This window comes from Gigantopelta aegis, chromosome 11 (assembly GCF_016097555.1).
Source record: "Gigantopelta aegis isolate Gae_Host chromosome 11, Gae_host_genome, whole genome shotgun sequence".
In the NCBI taxonomy this organism is placed as follows: Eukaryota; Metazoa; Mollusca; class Gastropoda; order Neomphalida; family Peltospiridae; genus Gigantopelta; species Gigantopelta aegis.
This window is the reverse complement of record NC_054709.1, coordinates 33,339,939-33,358,322: the sequence shown is the minus strand read 5'-3', so window position 1 is coordinate 33,358,322 and position 18,384 is coordinate 33,339,939. Positions and strand designations below refer to the sequence as shown.

At 34.2% G+C, this 18,384-nt stretch overlaps 1 protein-coding gene across 1 annotated transcript in view; it reads right to left on the bottom strand.

Moving 5' to 3' along the window:
* Positions 1–17,328, bottom strand: part of LOC121385229 (homeobox protein Hox-B7-A-like) — a 50,343-nt gene extending 33,015 nt beyond the window's left edge. The window contains exon 1 of the mRNA XM_041515811.1: positions 15,232–17,328. Within this exon, the coding sequence (XP_041371745.1) occupies positions 15,232–15,793 (562 nt within the window). The 5' untranslated portion in view covers positions 15,794–17,328. The remainder of the gene's footprint in view (positions 1–15,231) is intronic.
* Positions 17,329–18,384: the final 1,056 nt, after the last annotated feature.

The following is an 18,384-nucleotide window of genomic DNA, read 5'->3' as shown; positions in this document are numbered from 1 at the left end:
GATGAAGACACATTTTTAAAAAGAAAAAAGAAAAATGTTGATAGGAATAAGGAAGGAAGGACATGTTTTATATAACGACGCACTCAACACATTTTATTTATGGTTATATGGCGCCAGACATATGGTTAAGGACCACACAGATATTGTGAGAGAAAACCCGCTGTCGCCACTAAATGGGCTACTCTTTTCGATTAGCAGCAAGGGATCTTGTATATGCACAATCTCACAGACAGGATAGTACATACCATTGCTTTGTTGCACCAATTGTGGAGCACTGGCTGAAACGGGAAATAACCCCAATGGGCCCACCGACGGGGTCCAATGCTAGACCGACCGCGCATCAAGCGAACGCTTTACCATTGGGCTACGACCACCACCCCCCACCCTTGATAGGAATAAGGAATAAGTAGCATTAGTAGTAGTAGTAGCGGTGGTGGTAGTAATAGTTGTAGTATAAGTGGCAGTAGTAGTAGTAGAAGTGGCAGTAGTAGTAGTAGTAGTAGTAGTAGTAGTAGTAGTAGTAGTAGTAGTAGTAGTAGTAATAGTTGTAGTAGAAGTGGCAGTAGTTAGTAGTAGTAGTCGTAGTCGTGGTGGTGGTGGTGGTGGTGGTGGTAGTGGTAGTAGTAGTAGTAGTAGTAGTAGTAGTAGTAGTAGTAGTAGTAGTACTAGTAGTAGTACTAGCAGTAGTAATAGTAATAGTAGCAGCAATAGTAGTATTTTCTATAATTGTATCTAGTGCGATATTAATCGTTGGCTGAAATCAAATACATGTTGGCTAATGTTTGCAACAGCCGCCAGTCGGTAATGCATATGATGATATGTATTACATAGACATTCCTACGCACGTACCGACTCGCATGAATAAAACATTATACAATCCTGTCGGATCGTGGGTGGCGAAATTCTGAGAGATCGCATTAATACGTATTACTGTCAACTAATTAATAAAATATAAACACTGTGATCTACTTTTTGCGATGTAGAAGTGGCAGTAGTAGTCGTTGTAGTAGTAGTAGTAGCGGTGGTGGTAGTAATATATAGTTGTAGTAGAAGAAAGAAAGAAAGAAGTGTTATATTTAACGACGCACTCAACACATTTTATTTACGGATATATGGCGTCAGACATATGGTTAAGGACCACACAGATTTTTTTAGAGGAAACCCGCTGTCGCCACATAGGCTACTCTTTTACGACAGGCAGCAAGGGATCTTTTATTTGCGCTTCCCACAGGCAGGATAGCACAAACCATGGCCTTTGTTGAACCAGTTATGGATCACTGGACGGTGCAAGTGGTTTACACCTACCCATTGAGCCTTGCGGAGCACTCACTCAGGGTTTGGAGTCGGTATCTGGATTAAAAATTCCATGCCTCGACTGGGATCCGAACCCAGTACCTACCAGCCTGTAGACCAATGGCCTGCCACGACGCCACTGAGGCCGGTTTGTAGTAGAAGTGGCAGTAGTAGTAGTAGTAGTAGTAGTAGTAGTAGTAGTAGTAGTAGTAGTAGTAGTAGTAGTAGTAGTAGTAGTAGTAGTAGCAGCAACAACAGCGGCAGCAGTAGCAGCAGTAGTAGTAATAGTCGGATCGTGGGTGGCGAAATTCTGAGAGATCGCATTAATACGTATTACTGTCAACTAATTAATAAAATATAAACACTGTGACTTAACACTTTTTGCGATGCTGAACGAATGACGAAAGTTAAAATTAAAGTTTGTTTTGTTTAATGACACCACTAGAGCACATTGATTAATTAATTAATCATCGGCTATTGGATATCATATATTTGGTATGACACGTAGTCATCAAGAGAAACCCGATACAGTTTCCCCTAATGCAGCAAGGAATCTTTTATACACACTTTTCCCACAAACAGGAAAACACATAAACGGTCTTTGACAAATTGTGGTGCACTGGGTTTAACGAGAAAAAGACCCCTCATCAGTTGAATGGATCCACCGAGGTGGTTCGATCCTGCGACGCAAGCACCCCAAGCGAGCACTGCACAGAATAAACTAAATCCCGTCCCGAACGAATGACGAAGAACCTGTATAATGCTGACGTCAATGTATGCCTGCCTCCTCCAGGTGGCGAAAGTGTCCTTGACCTTAACGTGCTTAGCGACACATAGCACGCGATCTTCCATTATTCATGTAGAGCACCACGGATTAAACTAAGTGGCTATACTGCACTGCCGAAAATATTCGTAGAAGGCCTTGACCAGATACAAATGTGTTTTATAGAATGGCCATGAACTTTGACATGTTTAGATGTCATATCTAGCGATGGTATATGACATATTGAAATCCCGAGCGTAATAAGTTTGATAAAAATCGGTCAGTTGTGGACAGAGAAAACAATAACTATGATTTGAGACCTAACAGTCTTTTAAAGTCATGCATTCGTATAATTTAGAAAATAAACTGCGACCTAATCCGTCCACCTAATCATTCATTCGTTCGTTCGTTCGTTCGTTCGTTCGTCCATTCGTTCACCCTCCATTCGTTCATTCGTTTATTAATTAATTCTTTCATTCATGTATTCGTCCATTCATCTAAACCTTCACTGTTTTGTTTTAAACTCAAACTCAAAACTACCTTTCCTCTCTCCCTCGTGGCTTGAATGAAGTCCTATATACATGTATATATAAACGGGAAATATCTTTAATATCTAATTGCAGCCATCAACAAGGACCTGTTACTGTTAGCGGTAAAGAGCTTACAGTTGAGACAAACTCAGGGCAGTCCCTTCACTAATCACAACCAGTGCACAACGACTGGTACATCAAAGGCTGTGGTATGTGCTATCCTGTCTGTGGTATAGTGCATATAAAATATCCCTTATTACTAATGGAAACAAAGGTAGCGGGGTTTTTCTCTAAAACTATGAATCAAAATTACCAAATGTATGACATGATGGTTAATATCTCAGAGTGATCTAGTGGTATCGTTGAACAAAACAAGCTAACTAATCACCGGAATGTGTGCATGAATGTATACCAAGTTGGCTAACGTTCATTCGTTCATTTCAACTCATTTCCGTGCTTATATCCCATTAAGGTTCAAGCACGCTGTCCTGGGCACACACCTCAGCTATCTGGGCTGTCTGTCCAGGACAGTGGGTTAGTTGTTAGTTGGTTAGTGTTTAGCGAGAGAGAAGATGGTGTAGTGGCCTTACGCCTACCCATTGAGCCTTAAAGAACTCGCTCTGGTTTGGAGCCGACTCACGTGCGTTGATAATTTGTGTTGCGTCTCTCGGAAAGTAAATTAAATAACAACGTGTGCTGGTCTCCACTCGTAAATAACGCCAGCCCTCTGACACGGGAGGGTCGAATCATCGGGTGCAGCGTGGTGTAGACTGTACTCTACTTTCAAACTATGTCGACTCTATCTGATTTGGACGGGTTTCCTGGGGCATTTTTTATTTCGTCTGTTTATTCTATTTTTATTTTACAGGTTTACACGTTCACAAATGTCAATTATTCCACGCAAAACGGGGTTTTCGATGTAAAAAAGTAGTGTGCATTACAGTTTTATTATTTATATTGATTGTGTGTATATAATGTATTTTGTTTTGTAATGATGTGAGACGTTTATAAACTATATATCTGTCTGTCTGTCTGTCTGTTTCTATTTCTGTATGTCTGTACTAAAAATGGTGTAATTAAGTTGCTTAATATATGGAATATGTTAAACAAACAATTCACATTTGTTGATTTATTAAGTCTTCTATGATTGAACTTTATACATTTTCAAAGGCTCAATATATTTACCATACAAAATAAACGTTACATACTACGTAACTAGAGAAAAAACCCTTGAAAATGTATTTATTTACATGTTATTTATGGGTTTTATGCAGTGTTTTATAACTGAATAAGTTTTCAGTTAAAACGGAAAAACAACAATAAAGAGAGAAATATAAAACCCCACTAAAAACTCCCCACCGCATCACCATCATCAAAACAAAACAAAACCCAATAATAACAGTTGGTTAAGATAGAAAAACTTAATTATATACAGAAAACGAAACAATATTTATTATAGATATAAGCGTTGCTAAGCCAAGTAATAAAACAACAATATCAGAAAGAAGTTTTATTTCGTATGTGTTTTGAAAATGTATTATTAAATTTTATTATATTAAAGTTTTTCTAAGTCATATTATTTACATACACTTTTTAACGATATATATATATATATATATATATTTACGTCTAAAAATGTGTATTTCCAGTAACGTGGTAAAAATAAAAGAAAGTAGTGGTGGGAGGAGGCGGAACAATTATTTTTAATATCAAAATAAGTTTCAACCTGGAAGTGAGTCTATTGCATTGCCTACTGAAACAAAGCAAATATTAAGATATTATTTAGCAACTAATTCTGATTTGTAGGACAGATATTGGAGTATTTTAATTATGTTTTAAACAGTTTGTGAAAAGGTAAAACAAAGCTGAAAAAACACCTTCTCCGAAAATATTTGATAAAATAACTTATAATAAATAAGGAAAACTTTGTTTCTTTGAAAAATACATGAATACTTTTATGCAAATTTTATTGAATCTGTATTTTTGCTGTTGTTGTTGTTGTTGCGCCGAGTATATTTTTATTATTTAACAATTTAGAAAATAGCACTTTCATTTATTGTCTTACTGTTACACATCATTCTTCGATATCGTACGGCCTTACTAAATACGTTTCCTTACATTAAAGGTATTACTCACCAATTTAACACAGGGATGCGGGTGCGTCTTTTCCAACATTGTGCTATATACACGACGAAACACAAATTTGGTTTTGGTTGTTAGTTTCTTTTTTCACTGACTTATTTCAAAGTGCATTCAATAGCCGATGATAAATAAACCAATGTGTTCTAGCAGTGTGGTTAAACAAAATTAACGTTAACTTTTCATATATAACTTCTATTTAATTAGCTGCATTTCGTTGCATGTAGAACCCCTTCCCCCTGCAAATATCTCTGGATCCGCGCCTAATACATTATCCAAAGATGGCGACATTCCTTTGTTTGATTTAATGGCAGTTAAAAAAAGATTTAATTAGGAATAGCACATCAGTTTGTAGCACATACGTTGTGCATGTTTTGACATGACAATGTCTATGCATTAATAAATGATGTTTTAAGTAACTAGGTGAGGCGGTATTTTTGGCACCACACTATCATTTGTCATGTCAGTTCTTGTTGTATGTAGCAACTTAATATAATCCGGCTTAGGAAATAGTTCTTCATTAAAGTAATATAAAATATTAAAACACCGTTTCAAGTATTGCTTTGATGATTTCAAAAGTTTCTTAAATAGTGTTTTGTTTAACGACTCCACTGGAGCATATCAATTTTATCAATCGTCGACTATTGGATGTCAAACATTTGGTAAATTTGACATACAGTCTTGGAGAGGACACCCGCTACATTTTTCCATCAATAACAAGGGATATTATATATGTTCATTGCTACCAACAGGACAGGACATACCACGACCTTTGATATACGAGTTGTAGTGCACTGGCTGGATTGATTATTAGACGTGGGTTGCCCTCTGTGGTATTGAAGTAACCCAATGGTTTAAAGGTATTTGTTATATAACAACAGTATCGGGCGGTGCTGTGACAGTCAATATTCGTGGTCCACCGATATGACAATATATACTGATGGAAAGAAATAAGGGAACACATCAAACTGTAGACCAACTTTAATTCACAACTAGTGTAGTAATGTCTGTATTTCATACCAAGTTGTAATGTGGGATTGAATGTATGTAGTGTTGAATGTGCTGCCTATATGTTCCCAGTCAACTTCGGACCATATGAATTGATTTTTGATGCAGTCATTATTTCTTGTTCAAGTTGTTGCTATCTGTGTGATCCTTTATTTCTTTCCATCGGTATATTTTGTCAATAAGATGCTAAATAAACGCTGGTCATACCAAAAGTGATGATGTTGTAAATAGTTTAAAGTGATGATTAAACCTTGAGTTTTTTAACGATAATTATCAATAGAGAGTGGTCCATAATAGTAGATGTTCTAAAAATAGCAGTCATGTGACCCTCTTGATATTGTTGTAGTTTTCACATTATATATTTCGATCTCACAATTTCATTGTAATGCATAACAAAATACATGGTGGTGTGCAACCGTTTATTGATTTGGTTCTTTCTTTGAAGGTCTGTACAGGAGGCCAGTTCACTTGAAACTTCGTTTTGTACTAGATAAAAATCACATTGAACTCTACAAAGAACGAATGAAGAAAGGAGAAGTTTGTTTTGTTTAACGACACCACTTGAGCACATTGATTTATTAGTCATCGGCTATTGGATTTCAAACATTTTGTAAAAAAAAATTTATATAGAGTCTAAGAATTGAAACCCACCCAAAATCATTATAAGCAAGGGATCTTGTATATGTACCATCAGAACAGAACAGAACAGAACAGAACTTTATTACACTCGTGGCCATCGTTCGATGGCATCAGAGGAATACATACAGACACAGACAGGATAACGCATACCACGGCCTTTGATATACCAATCATGGCGCACTGACTGGAGCGAGAAATAGCTACATAGGTCCACAGACGCGGGAAAACGAAGGATACATGTATATGTAAATTATTTATCAAACACATTGCCTTGGCTTATATCTCTGTTGTGAAGTTTCCCCCTCTGATATTGCTTTGTATGTTAGTAATCCAGTTTTAAGACGAGAAACAGCCAAGGGAATAATAGAGATTTACATTGTGTGTATTTATTGGCTTATTCATTGTTCCATTAATTAATTTATTTATTCACCCATGCAATGATTCGTTTATTTATTCATGCTTTCCGTCCCAGACACTAAAGCCATATCAGCGTTTTCACCGGGATAACGCCAGTCACCAAAGGTATGTATTATTTTGTAAACTTTATTGTTTTCGGTTCGACTTTCCATGGGAGAAGTTGTCATCCATAATACATACGCGGTTTTCCTTCTCTTTTTTTTTTTTGGTCCAAGTTAGCTTATTGGCGAAATATTGATTCTTCGCTCAGTAATAATGTTTTTCGAATCTGATTCGCATAACTTGGGATATAGATGCTAATTCAAAGAACAAGTCTGTTAACGTTAGAGCTGTTTCTATTACGAATCGGTGTTACCATTATGGAAAATAATGCTTGTAAGCACAATTCTAGTAATCGTTAGCATCATTAACAACATCAATAACATTGGGTAAGCGTTTTTGAGAGTTTACCCCATTTCATGCATTCATTATATGATGCGTGTGCGTGCGACGTGCATGCGTGTGTGTAATTACAATTAACGACAAGAAATGTTTTATTTAGCGACACACTCAACACATTTTATTTACTGTTATATGGCGTCAGACATTTGGATAAGGACAACACAGATATAGAGAGGAAGCCCGCTGTCGCCACTTCATGGGCTACCCCTTTCAATTAGCAGCAAGAGGTCTTTTATATACACCATCCCACAGATAGGATAACACATACCACGGCCTTTGATATACCAATCGTGGTGCATTGGCTGGAGCGAGAAATAGCACAATGAGCCCACCGACGGGGATCTATCCCAGACCAACCGCACATCAAGCGAACGCTTTACCACTGGTCTACGTCCCGCCCATTTTTCAGGTATTGGATATAGATACCAGATAGCTTTGGGAATATATCGGGTTATTCATAATGCACATACTACGTTTTGAAGTTGAACAAATTGATCTGCAGTAACTTAGTAAAATATGTTTTCAGTCAGAAATGTTAGTACTAAATGGAAGAATCACGTCAAGTAACGACGCTAATAAACGCAGTCTTCTTTATGTTCAGAAATATATCAAACAAACACAGCGATTTGAGAAATAAACCACTGCTCAATTAAATTATAACTAGTTATTAACTAACTGTAACTAGTTGTACGAACCCGTGTGTACGTATTTATTTTCAATGTTGGGCTGTCTTAACAGACGATGAATTACATTCGTTTCCCTCGTTCTCGTTCCTCTATTTGTTTTGCTACCTTTTCTTCTTTTTTGTCTACTTTTTCTATGTACTTATTTGCTTTTTAATATTTATGTTCTTCGAAATAGTTCCAGTAGCCGACATTGTTATAATATATTGCAAATAGGAGAGGGCCTCATAAGTGGGATAACTGGTACCGAATCATTATACAGACAGACAGACAGACAGACAGACAGACACACAGACAAACAGACAGACGTACATACATATAGTTTATTACAGTTTCATGCTCATTACAACAGAATAAAATTAAGCATAAAAACGCAAGCAATATAAATTATAAAATTGTAACGAGCCACTTTATACTGAGTTATGGGAGACTATTCGCTAAAAGTATCTAAAAGACAAATAAAGTTTACCTCACAATATAGTACTATTACAACCATGACAGCACAAATAAAACAATAAGATATATACAGTTAAAATATTATACATAAACTATATGCAATAACAAATGTTTCAGTCAATAGCCAGAAACGTGTGCAACACAAAATATGGAAACTTTAATTAATGTCGGTTTAATATAATGTCTAATTGTAAAATTTTCACTTCGATGGTATATAATCATTATGTTTTAGGTAATAAATAATGCCTATCTGAGGAACACGTATTTTATACACACGGGTGTGCGTTGGTTCCGGTGGGCGGTGATGAAAATAGGCGCTAAAAGAATTTTTCAATACTATTTGTCTTTGAAATTTACGAGATAGATGTCTGTTTCTCTTCTATCACCATCAGTTTCTTTACAAAACAGTAATATGTTTCTTGTAAACATCATTTACCTGAAATCTATTACGGCAGACAGCCACGTTTAATTAAACTTCTGTTAGCGAAAACAACGGAGATTGGCCAATGAGCGCGTACGTAGTATAAATGCCATTGGAAGGAAAACAGCAAAGAAGACAAAATAGCTCTTTTTAAACCCCGTTTTCTGTTTTTCTTTCCCTTTTTTTTCTTTTTAAAAATATATCTTTAACTATTTTTTATTACTATTGATTTCAGTTTCTATAAATATATATTCATTTGTTGGATAATTTTCATCTGGCTGTCAAACATATTATGCATTTTAACTGATTTATACATTTTTGTTAACACTGTTTATAATTTGTTTTGTTTAACGACACCGCTAGAGCAAATAATTTATTAAACATCTTCTATTGGATATCAGACATTTGGTAATTTTGGCATATATCATGGAGAGGAAACCTACATGTTTCCATAAGTAGCAAGAGATGTTTTATATGCATCATTCGACAGACATGATAGCACATACCATGGTCTTTGATATATCAGTTGTAGTGTACTGGCATAAACGAGACACTGCAAAGAATGGACAAACTAGTTGGTTTTATTAGTTGATTTCTTCTTCTTTATCCCTGTTTTCTTTATTTTTTCTCTTTGTTTTCAAAATAAAAATTATATTTCGTGTTGGATTATTTTAAATTGACTGTCAAAAATACTATATATTTAAATGTCTATACATTTGTATTAGCACGGATGGCAACAGTGGGAAATGCTATCAGTTGTGTTTATTAAGACTATGAAATATATACATTAAGGAAGCCGTATAATGTAAAATGAAGCCTTTTTGGATAATATAAATAAATCATTCGATTTAGAATGACTGCATTTGGAAATCTGTAAATGGAGAAACGTTGGCGATAATACCACATTGCAGGGTCATACCTGGCGAAGAAATAGGGGCGGAGGTTGAGGGCTGCTGTCCCGGAAATTTTATTGAGAAAAAAAGGAAAACTATGCTTAAGCTGGGAGGAGTTTCGACCCCCAAAACCCTCCCCTGGACACGCACATGGTGTTCTTATATTATGCTTTGTGGTTATAGCATCCCATCAACGTATGTTTATTCGAGTTCATGAAAGACCCTGCTATGTTCCGTTTGCGTCAAAACAGAACTGATGACTTGGCATGTTATTCTATTATGAAACACGTTAAGAGTAGTATAAAACACACAACTATTAACTTTTAAACCCATACCAACTACCATAACATTAACAAAATATTAGTATGTATATATTTGAAAAAGAAATGAAAAACAAGATTTACAAATTGCCATCAAATTGCCAGTAAATTGTATGGGTTAACTCCCCATTATTTGATACATGGATGAAGGTAATGGATGGGAACAGTCAAGGTCAATGTGTTTATTTTCCATGTACTGCATTATCGATTACTTAACATTTCAGGTAAATTGAATACATTGCCTCTTTCACAATTATGTCGTCACCCCTATATTAAAAATCAGATTTAATTTATGCAGTTTGGTGATAATTTATTAAGAAACATTTTTATATTTATATCAATAATTTGGGGTTTTTTCATGAGAATTGGTATGGGTTTAAACATTAATAATGTGTTGTATATGAGATTTATAACTTGTGTGAAATCCTTTCGTATTTAAATAGTATACGCAATAAAATATGCTTTCAATCAATGATTTTTATCATGCTTTAGTATATAGCTATATGTCAATTTGTCGTTCCAGTTTGTCGCAAACGGAGTCAAAGTATAAATGATTACTTGCAGTGTAACATCTGTAAACAAAAATTGTGTTCTGCAGCAAAAATGTCAACCATAAGACTAACTGTATTCCCCACCAAACTTAATAGGTATGTATCTGTTTAATGATTCATGTTTACTGTTATTCTGTCGTGTATTACCAAGCTGTTTCATAGTATGTGTATACTTTACCATTTTGTTTAACAATTTGTGTTGTAAGCTCTTTTGTTATGTTCCGTAAGCCATACGGAAATAAAATGAATTGAACTGAATTGATGTTAAAGTCTATAAACAAATGTGTTTCGGGAACGTTCTAAAAATAAGTAGAGTAGGTCAGCTTTTAAAATGTTTTAAATATATGCTTTCTTTTTATCTACTTATTAATAAAACCTATAATAATAATAATAATAATAATAATAAAATAGATAAAAGAAAAGAAAAGAAAAGAAAAGAAAAAGAAGAAGAAGAAATAAAAGAGTGTCGGCCTTTTTTCTAAGTATGGTTGGATTCCAGGAAAGACAATTTGTTTAGGCTTAAATATGCGTTTTTGTTAATCACAATAGTTTATACTATACATCAGCTAATTCTAAACTATTATATTATCAACAGTTACTAGTATATGATATTTCTAATGTGTTACCAAGTGTCGAAATGTGCATATTTGACATCTAATGGTCGTAATTCAAAATTGGCTGATGTACCTTTTAACGTATACTCCTTTTCTGTTCTCTAATAAGGTTTCTTCTCTTTTTTTATTATTATTATTTATTTATTTAGGGAGGAGGGGTTAACTTGTGGAGCGGAGAATAAAATAAAGCAGAACAGAGACATACAAAAACATTTAGGTAAGTTATAGGCATGTGTGTAAAAAACAAAAACACTATTGTAATATTAACTTTGTTTTTCTTTATCAGATTGGTGTCTTTATTTGCAATATATTTGTACATTAAATTGATTTCTTTCAGAATCCTGGTAGATTAGGTTAAGTACATCTTGTTTTTTGTGATTTCTTTTTTTTTTTTTTTTTTTTGCAGTAGTGTATTTTATTAACACATTGATTTACTGATGTCAGGAAACTTTGAGAGACCGACTTTCGTTTATTTATTGATTTATTTTATTTATTTATTTATTTATTTATTTATTTATTTATTTATTTATTTATTTATTTATTTATTCATTCATTCATTCATTCATTATTCATTATTTATTTATTTATTTATTTTATTTATTTTTATTTATCCATATATGCATTTCTTTATCCCTTCCTTCATTTAGTTTATCAATAGTTGTTGTTTTTTTGTGTCGATCTTATAAACATGCAAATGTAATATAATTGTCTTTATATGTCAGCTGTCAATAAATGCTATATTAATTGGACGCTAATGCGACCAACTAAAGCATGAATTAATCATGTTGCTATTAGCATATCGATATTTAGTTATTAGCATCGGTACAGCCCCCGCCCTGAAAATCAATTTTCTTTTCTTTCTGTTTTCACATTTCGCATTTTATTAGTAGACCTACCTATAAAGAAATGCTGAAAAAGTTTCTTCATTGTAATTCAAATTAAAAATACTTGGTTAATACCAAAGTATTATTTTCTCCGAAACAATATTACATTGACTTGTAGTTTTTTTGTTTGTTTTTTAAATGAGAAAATATATTGAAATAAAATATTTAAATTTGTTCCTTTTGAAAGGAGGATATAATTATTAACAATTTATAAAGTTTTGTCTAAATGTTTTACTAAATGTAAACATTAAATATTAAACTAAACGATAATTGTCAATGTTGGTTATTAGCCATATTTAAATAACGTACTAAGTAACCATATTTACAATGATTAGAACGTTCATCGTTTAGGCGTCGTTGGTTTTTGTTCTGTTTGTGCATTTGATATATAAGTATGTATTTACTGGAAACGGTTAACTTATCATAACTGAATTAGCCTGCATATTATCTGATCTAACTATATTATTATCGCAATAAAGGTTTTATAACATGAAAAACGGTTTACCGAATTCATTCTTACAATTGTAAACACAAACAGTTTGTACTTTTGGTGTAAACTATTGACACATCGTACAAGAGGTACTAGGTTATTTGGAAACTTGATTGTTGTAATATTGTGTTGTTACTAACACGAATTGCATTTAATAACAATAACTCATCCAATTATATTTATTTTGTTTTTTGTATTATGTTTATATTGACTTAACACAGATATGTTACCTGTCATTTTACATTTATTAAATTTATTGTATTGTTTATATTACCATTTATAATACTATAACAAATAGTACCTGTTTTATTACTACATTTAATAGTTATTAAACCAAGTAGTCTGATACGACAAGAGAATACTGTAAATAATAAGATAAAAGCGACCTTAAAATGTTGTGAAATTCAAATAAGTGACATATTAGCGACATAGAACTTTATCGAGGTGGACAGATCAAAAATGTTTTAGTTTTTTAATTAGTTTAAGTTGTAGAGTTACTTGAAATAATACTAGTGATCAATTTATACGTTAAGCAGATTACAGACAATTTAAACTGAGTAGAAAATTCCAGTAATGTGCATGTTAACCTTTGTTGTTTTATTTCTGTTTGGTTTAATCAATAGCTTGTAATCGTTGTTTTGTGTTCAGTTAATCACAGGCAAAACAATCGCACAAGGTTTTTTGTTTGGTCTTATTTTTATTTTTTTATTTTTTTATTTTTGTGTGTGTTGTTGTTGTTGTTTTTTGGGGGACAGTCTGTTGTACGTCTCTTTAAATTTAGCGTCATGGAATATTAGCGTCTTGTATAAAGTCGCTAAATTCGCTAACATGTTATGGTCACTAAAAAAATTCTGATTTACAGTATACGAAACTAATTCTACTAAAGGAAATTAATAGTACGTAGTGTGCGACTTAAAATAATATGTTAATAAGTGAGTAGGGTGTGCGTTTATTAAGTGTTGTTAAACTTTTGTCTAGTTGAAGAATAGGCTATTAAAAAACGCACATATGACAATAATTGGTAGTGAATAAATTACATTTAACAAAAACAGAAAAGAAGAAGAAAACCCCTCTATTTATTTCACAGTAGTTGCTGCTAAATGAATTACGGCACTTGACGTAACCCGGAAGCGTTTAGAAATAACGAGTTTGATGTTTACAAATAATGCGCCAAAATTAGAGATACGAAAAGGGGGAAAAAACCCACAAAAATATGTTAGCCATTTTATCACTACGACTATTAAGAGTTACTGATTTCAGCGATATTTCGTTAACACATTCAAGCAAGAACTACTAAGAGAAAAATACAATATTAGTCACAAATATTTTTCTGTTGTTGTTGGAGGCATAAAATGCCAGTGTCATACTTTAAAAGAGTTATATATTCTAGTCGTAGTGAATTTCTATTTCTCTTCCTAACCCATCACATCCATAAGACGTGTTTTTATTATATTTCATTTATGGGTGTTTTTATTTGTGGTGTGGCCTTTCGTTTTCTATTTTTCTAATTTTAGGATATTTCTGTTATTTAGTTATTTATATATCTATATATTATTATTAATATTATGATTATTATTATTATTATTATTATTATTATTATTACAAAAATTAACATATACAGATAAATAAACTACGCAAATGATAAAAATACGTACGCCATTATAAAGAACAATAATAAAATAAATAAATATAAAAATAAATAAATAAATAAATAAATAGAAAAATAAAAATGGATGAATTAAACCAAACATTTCGGAAAGTAAAAAAACCCCACCTGATACAGATACAAAACAGGTTAAGTGAATATCTCACTGTTAGAGAGGGCAGTGTACTATACGTCACGGTCAACAAATATCACTACCGTGAAAACAACCCGCTCGGTTCATATTATATTTATTTATTATTTATTTATTTTATTGTTATTATATTTTATTTTTTTCGATGCACATAACTAGATGGATGGGAATTTGTCATCGAAGCGGAACCGTATACATCGGCTGCGTCAACCCTCGGTTCAAATCCGCCGCTCGGAATGAATATTTTATAGCCTGCAATAAAATTGGTGTTTTTAAAAGGAAAGAGGCATAAACTCCCCACCTAATCGGCGGCATTATAGCCCGTCCTTGTGTGATCACAGCGGCGCGTTCAATTCCCAGTACTCACGTACAAGCGAGTTTATGGGCGACATAAAACGAAGGTTATGTTAAAAATATGGGCCCTGTTTAGCAAGACTCTTTCACTTAATGGCGGGTTTCATTATCGCGTTATGTTCTATTTTACTATTATAGTATGCTCAACTGTGAGCACTTTGCAGACACTCTCCGACCCACTCCCAGGTAACATGGAGAACCTAAAGAGATCTCAGACCATAAAAAATCACTTTACTGCCTACCTCTTTGATATTTAAAAAAGAAAGATTGAAGATATTTTTTATGTCTATAAACTGAATTTCTATAAGTTTGGTGGGATTTTGAGATAAGTGACAGATGAGGGGAGACGCTGTAGCAGTGAGGATGGATTATTCAAGGGAGGGTAGGAGGGTGTTTGTGTGTTCGAGTTAAGTGACAACATCTGATGAGGGGAGACGTCGTAGAAGTGACGATGGATTAACCAAGGGGGCGCGGGGTGTGGGGTGTATGGAGTGTGTGGGGTGTGGGTGGATGTTCGTTTGTGGGGGAGAAACACTTACCCACGATTCCCATCCAAGGGTAGAAAGGCGTCACCGGTTCCGTTTTCTGTTGTTGTTGAGATTCCTCGAAGATTTTCGGCGACACAGAACAAGACACGATTGGTTTGTTTTCCAGCGATGGAGAATACGGACTACCCTGCTGATTGCGGTTCGGCGACGGGGTGGAATCCTGGTGCTGACTGTGGTTCCAGTCCGCATTTTGGTGATGCTGTGGTTGGTGCTGATACCCGAGATTGGCGCCCGAGTTGTAGCGGGAAACGTTCAAACTGTCGTCTGCTACTTGCGCCGGTGGATATGCCGCGACATTTTTCGCTTCGTAAGACGCAGACGAAGTGTCGCCGTTGGACTGGTAGTGAAAGTTCGTTTTCTGCTGGGGGTAGTAGTGTGACGAAGAAACATTTTCGTTGCCGGAGTAGCCTCCTGAAGACGCACAGTGATAGCCGATCTGATCTCCGAGTCTCGACGAATATAATCCGTAGTTGTTCGAGCTGTAGCTATTCGGAACGTAATGGCCGTCGGGTGAATACGAAGGGAGAAAGGATGCCGCAAAGTATGAATTCATTTTTGTGGATATATGATGGAAAGACAATTCTAGCTACATGACCTATACTAGACGCGTGATTTGTGGGAGTTCTAAGTCGCTGTCGGTGAAAATAAATCATTTGCTTCGGAATGAGAAACTGGCTGTCGCGGGCTAACCAATCAGAACGCTCGTACCTTAGCGCCCTGTCCTGTGGCCGAATCACACCCTGTTTTTACGCGTGGAGTCTCCGTTCGCTAGTAAACATTGGAATGAATATAGGAAGGGAAAGAGAGAGGGAGAGAAAGAGGGAGAGAAATATATGGAGAGTGGAGAAGGGAAAGAGAGGGGGCAACAGCTGGGTTGAGGAAGGGTCGACTTTCTGTAATTACACCACGACTACGAGTGCGATTCATTCGATGGAAATTGGTTAATTTTAAAATATTATTTATTAGTTATTAGCACGAGCTGGTAGTGTCGTCTGCTCTGACGGGGATAAATTGACGACGAGTGTAGCAGTTTGTCAGTTGTCAAAACTGAAAGAGAATATTACAAACAAGCGATACGTGATATATAGCAACTCGGCGTGTAGTAGATCGTATCAACATCGTGCACACCATCAACTGTTCGGTACATTTCGTCTTATTCCGACTTTTTAATGTTCTGTTTTTCGCCTTTCTTTTTTTATATTTCGCTTTTTTTCTTCTTTTTTCTCTCTTATTTAAATAATTTATCCTTTCATTATTTTCTTTCTTTCGAGGGTTTTTTTTCGTTTTTTTTGTTTGTTATTCTCTTATTTAAATTTATAGTAGCAGGTCAAAGGTTGTTGGGTGATAGTATCACACCGATCTCGTACAAATGGAACTATTTTGTGTCAAAAAGTCAAAACATTTGAGATAAAATCAGCAAAAGACATTTGTATACCAGCCAGAAACCTGCCAGTAGACCGAGGTGTAAATACGCCACGAGTGTGCGAGTCTCAACATAAATCACTTGACTTTACAAAGCGCCGAAACGATAAACAACAAAGTGTTAAAGTGATACACGAGGTATACAAAACTAATCACAGATCGGTTCCGCCGATAATGTACGTTAAGTGACTACCAGGTGTACATTTCTCTAATTAATTAGTCATTAAATGCTAATATTATAATATCATATATGTATTAGCATTATTTAATAATAAGAAAAGCACACAATTCAGTAATACATTATAAACATCTTCAAACCTGGTTGCCGATAATGTTCTTTAAGTAACTACCGGATGTATATTTCTCGAATTAATTAATATAGTCATTAAAATACTAATATACGGATATCATTAGAATGTTTTAAATAGCACGAAAAACATACAATGCAATAATAACTTACATAAAAAAAAAAAAATCATTATTTTATCAGTATAAAATTATATACAATTGAAAAGATATCCAAGGATAAACTGGCATAAATATGTTGAAAATAAAGTTATATTATAATATAATAAACAATAAAATAAGTATTGCATCTCAAATGTTTGCATCTGTTTAGCAATCAACACGATGCGTATAATAGTTTTAATTTACACCCCTTCCCAACAAAACCCCCCACAACCCCCCCCCCAAAAAAAAACACACCCCAAAAACAAACAAACAACAAAAAACAAAAACAACAACAACAACAACAACACACCCCCCCCCCCCCCCCCCCCAAAAAAAAAACACACCAAAAAACACCAAAAACCCCCACCACATGCATTGCATCAGAATTAATTAAAATAAACAATTAATTAGATATGTTTATATTTGAATTTTCTTTTTTGAAACAAATAAATAAATGAATGAACGAATACATAAATCAATAAATAAAACAAATAAACAAAAAATAAATACAAAATATAATAATAAGAAAATAAAAATAAAATAAATAAATAAATAGATAAATAGATATATAAATAAATAAATAAATAAATAAATAAATAAAAAATAACAAAACTAAAAATAACAAAACTATACAATATTAAAAGTACAATCTATAAATAACCCCTCCTCCACCCCTCCCCCATTCCCTTTCCCCCTTCCCCTTCAGTCGTTTTTCTTCCAAAACATGTTTCCCGTCTTGCCATTCAGAGTTGTGCACGGTAATCACGGAAACAGATTACAGCAGTGTATGTTTCCAACGGAGACGCGACTCGTGCCAGTGTACCTTGATCTGTGGTATTTCCGATAGGTCGCCGATTAACACAACAGGTCGAACGCAGAAGGTTTCAAGATTTGCAGGAACGGATGGACTTGGCACTGTACAGCCAGTCTGGTTTCCTTCACAAATAGTTGGCAATTCTACTGCTGCGTCAAGAATTTAAAGATGCAATCTCGCTTTCCTAAATGCAAATATATATAAACACAACTACAGTTTTAATAAAGCGCTATTAACATATATTGTTAGTTACATTCATAAGCCATAAAAAGTGTGTTGTCATATTTGTAATACTCTTTAACATAACACGGTGGCATAGCTCTCCATTTTCTTAGTGTTACAATAATTGTTTTTTTTTATAATTATGCATTTTATTTTTGTGTCCTAGATTGGTGAATATAAGTAACTCCATATTGCACCTTTAAATAATAATATATTACAGTCAAAACAGGTCTTGG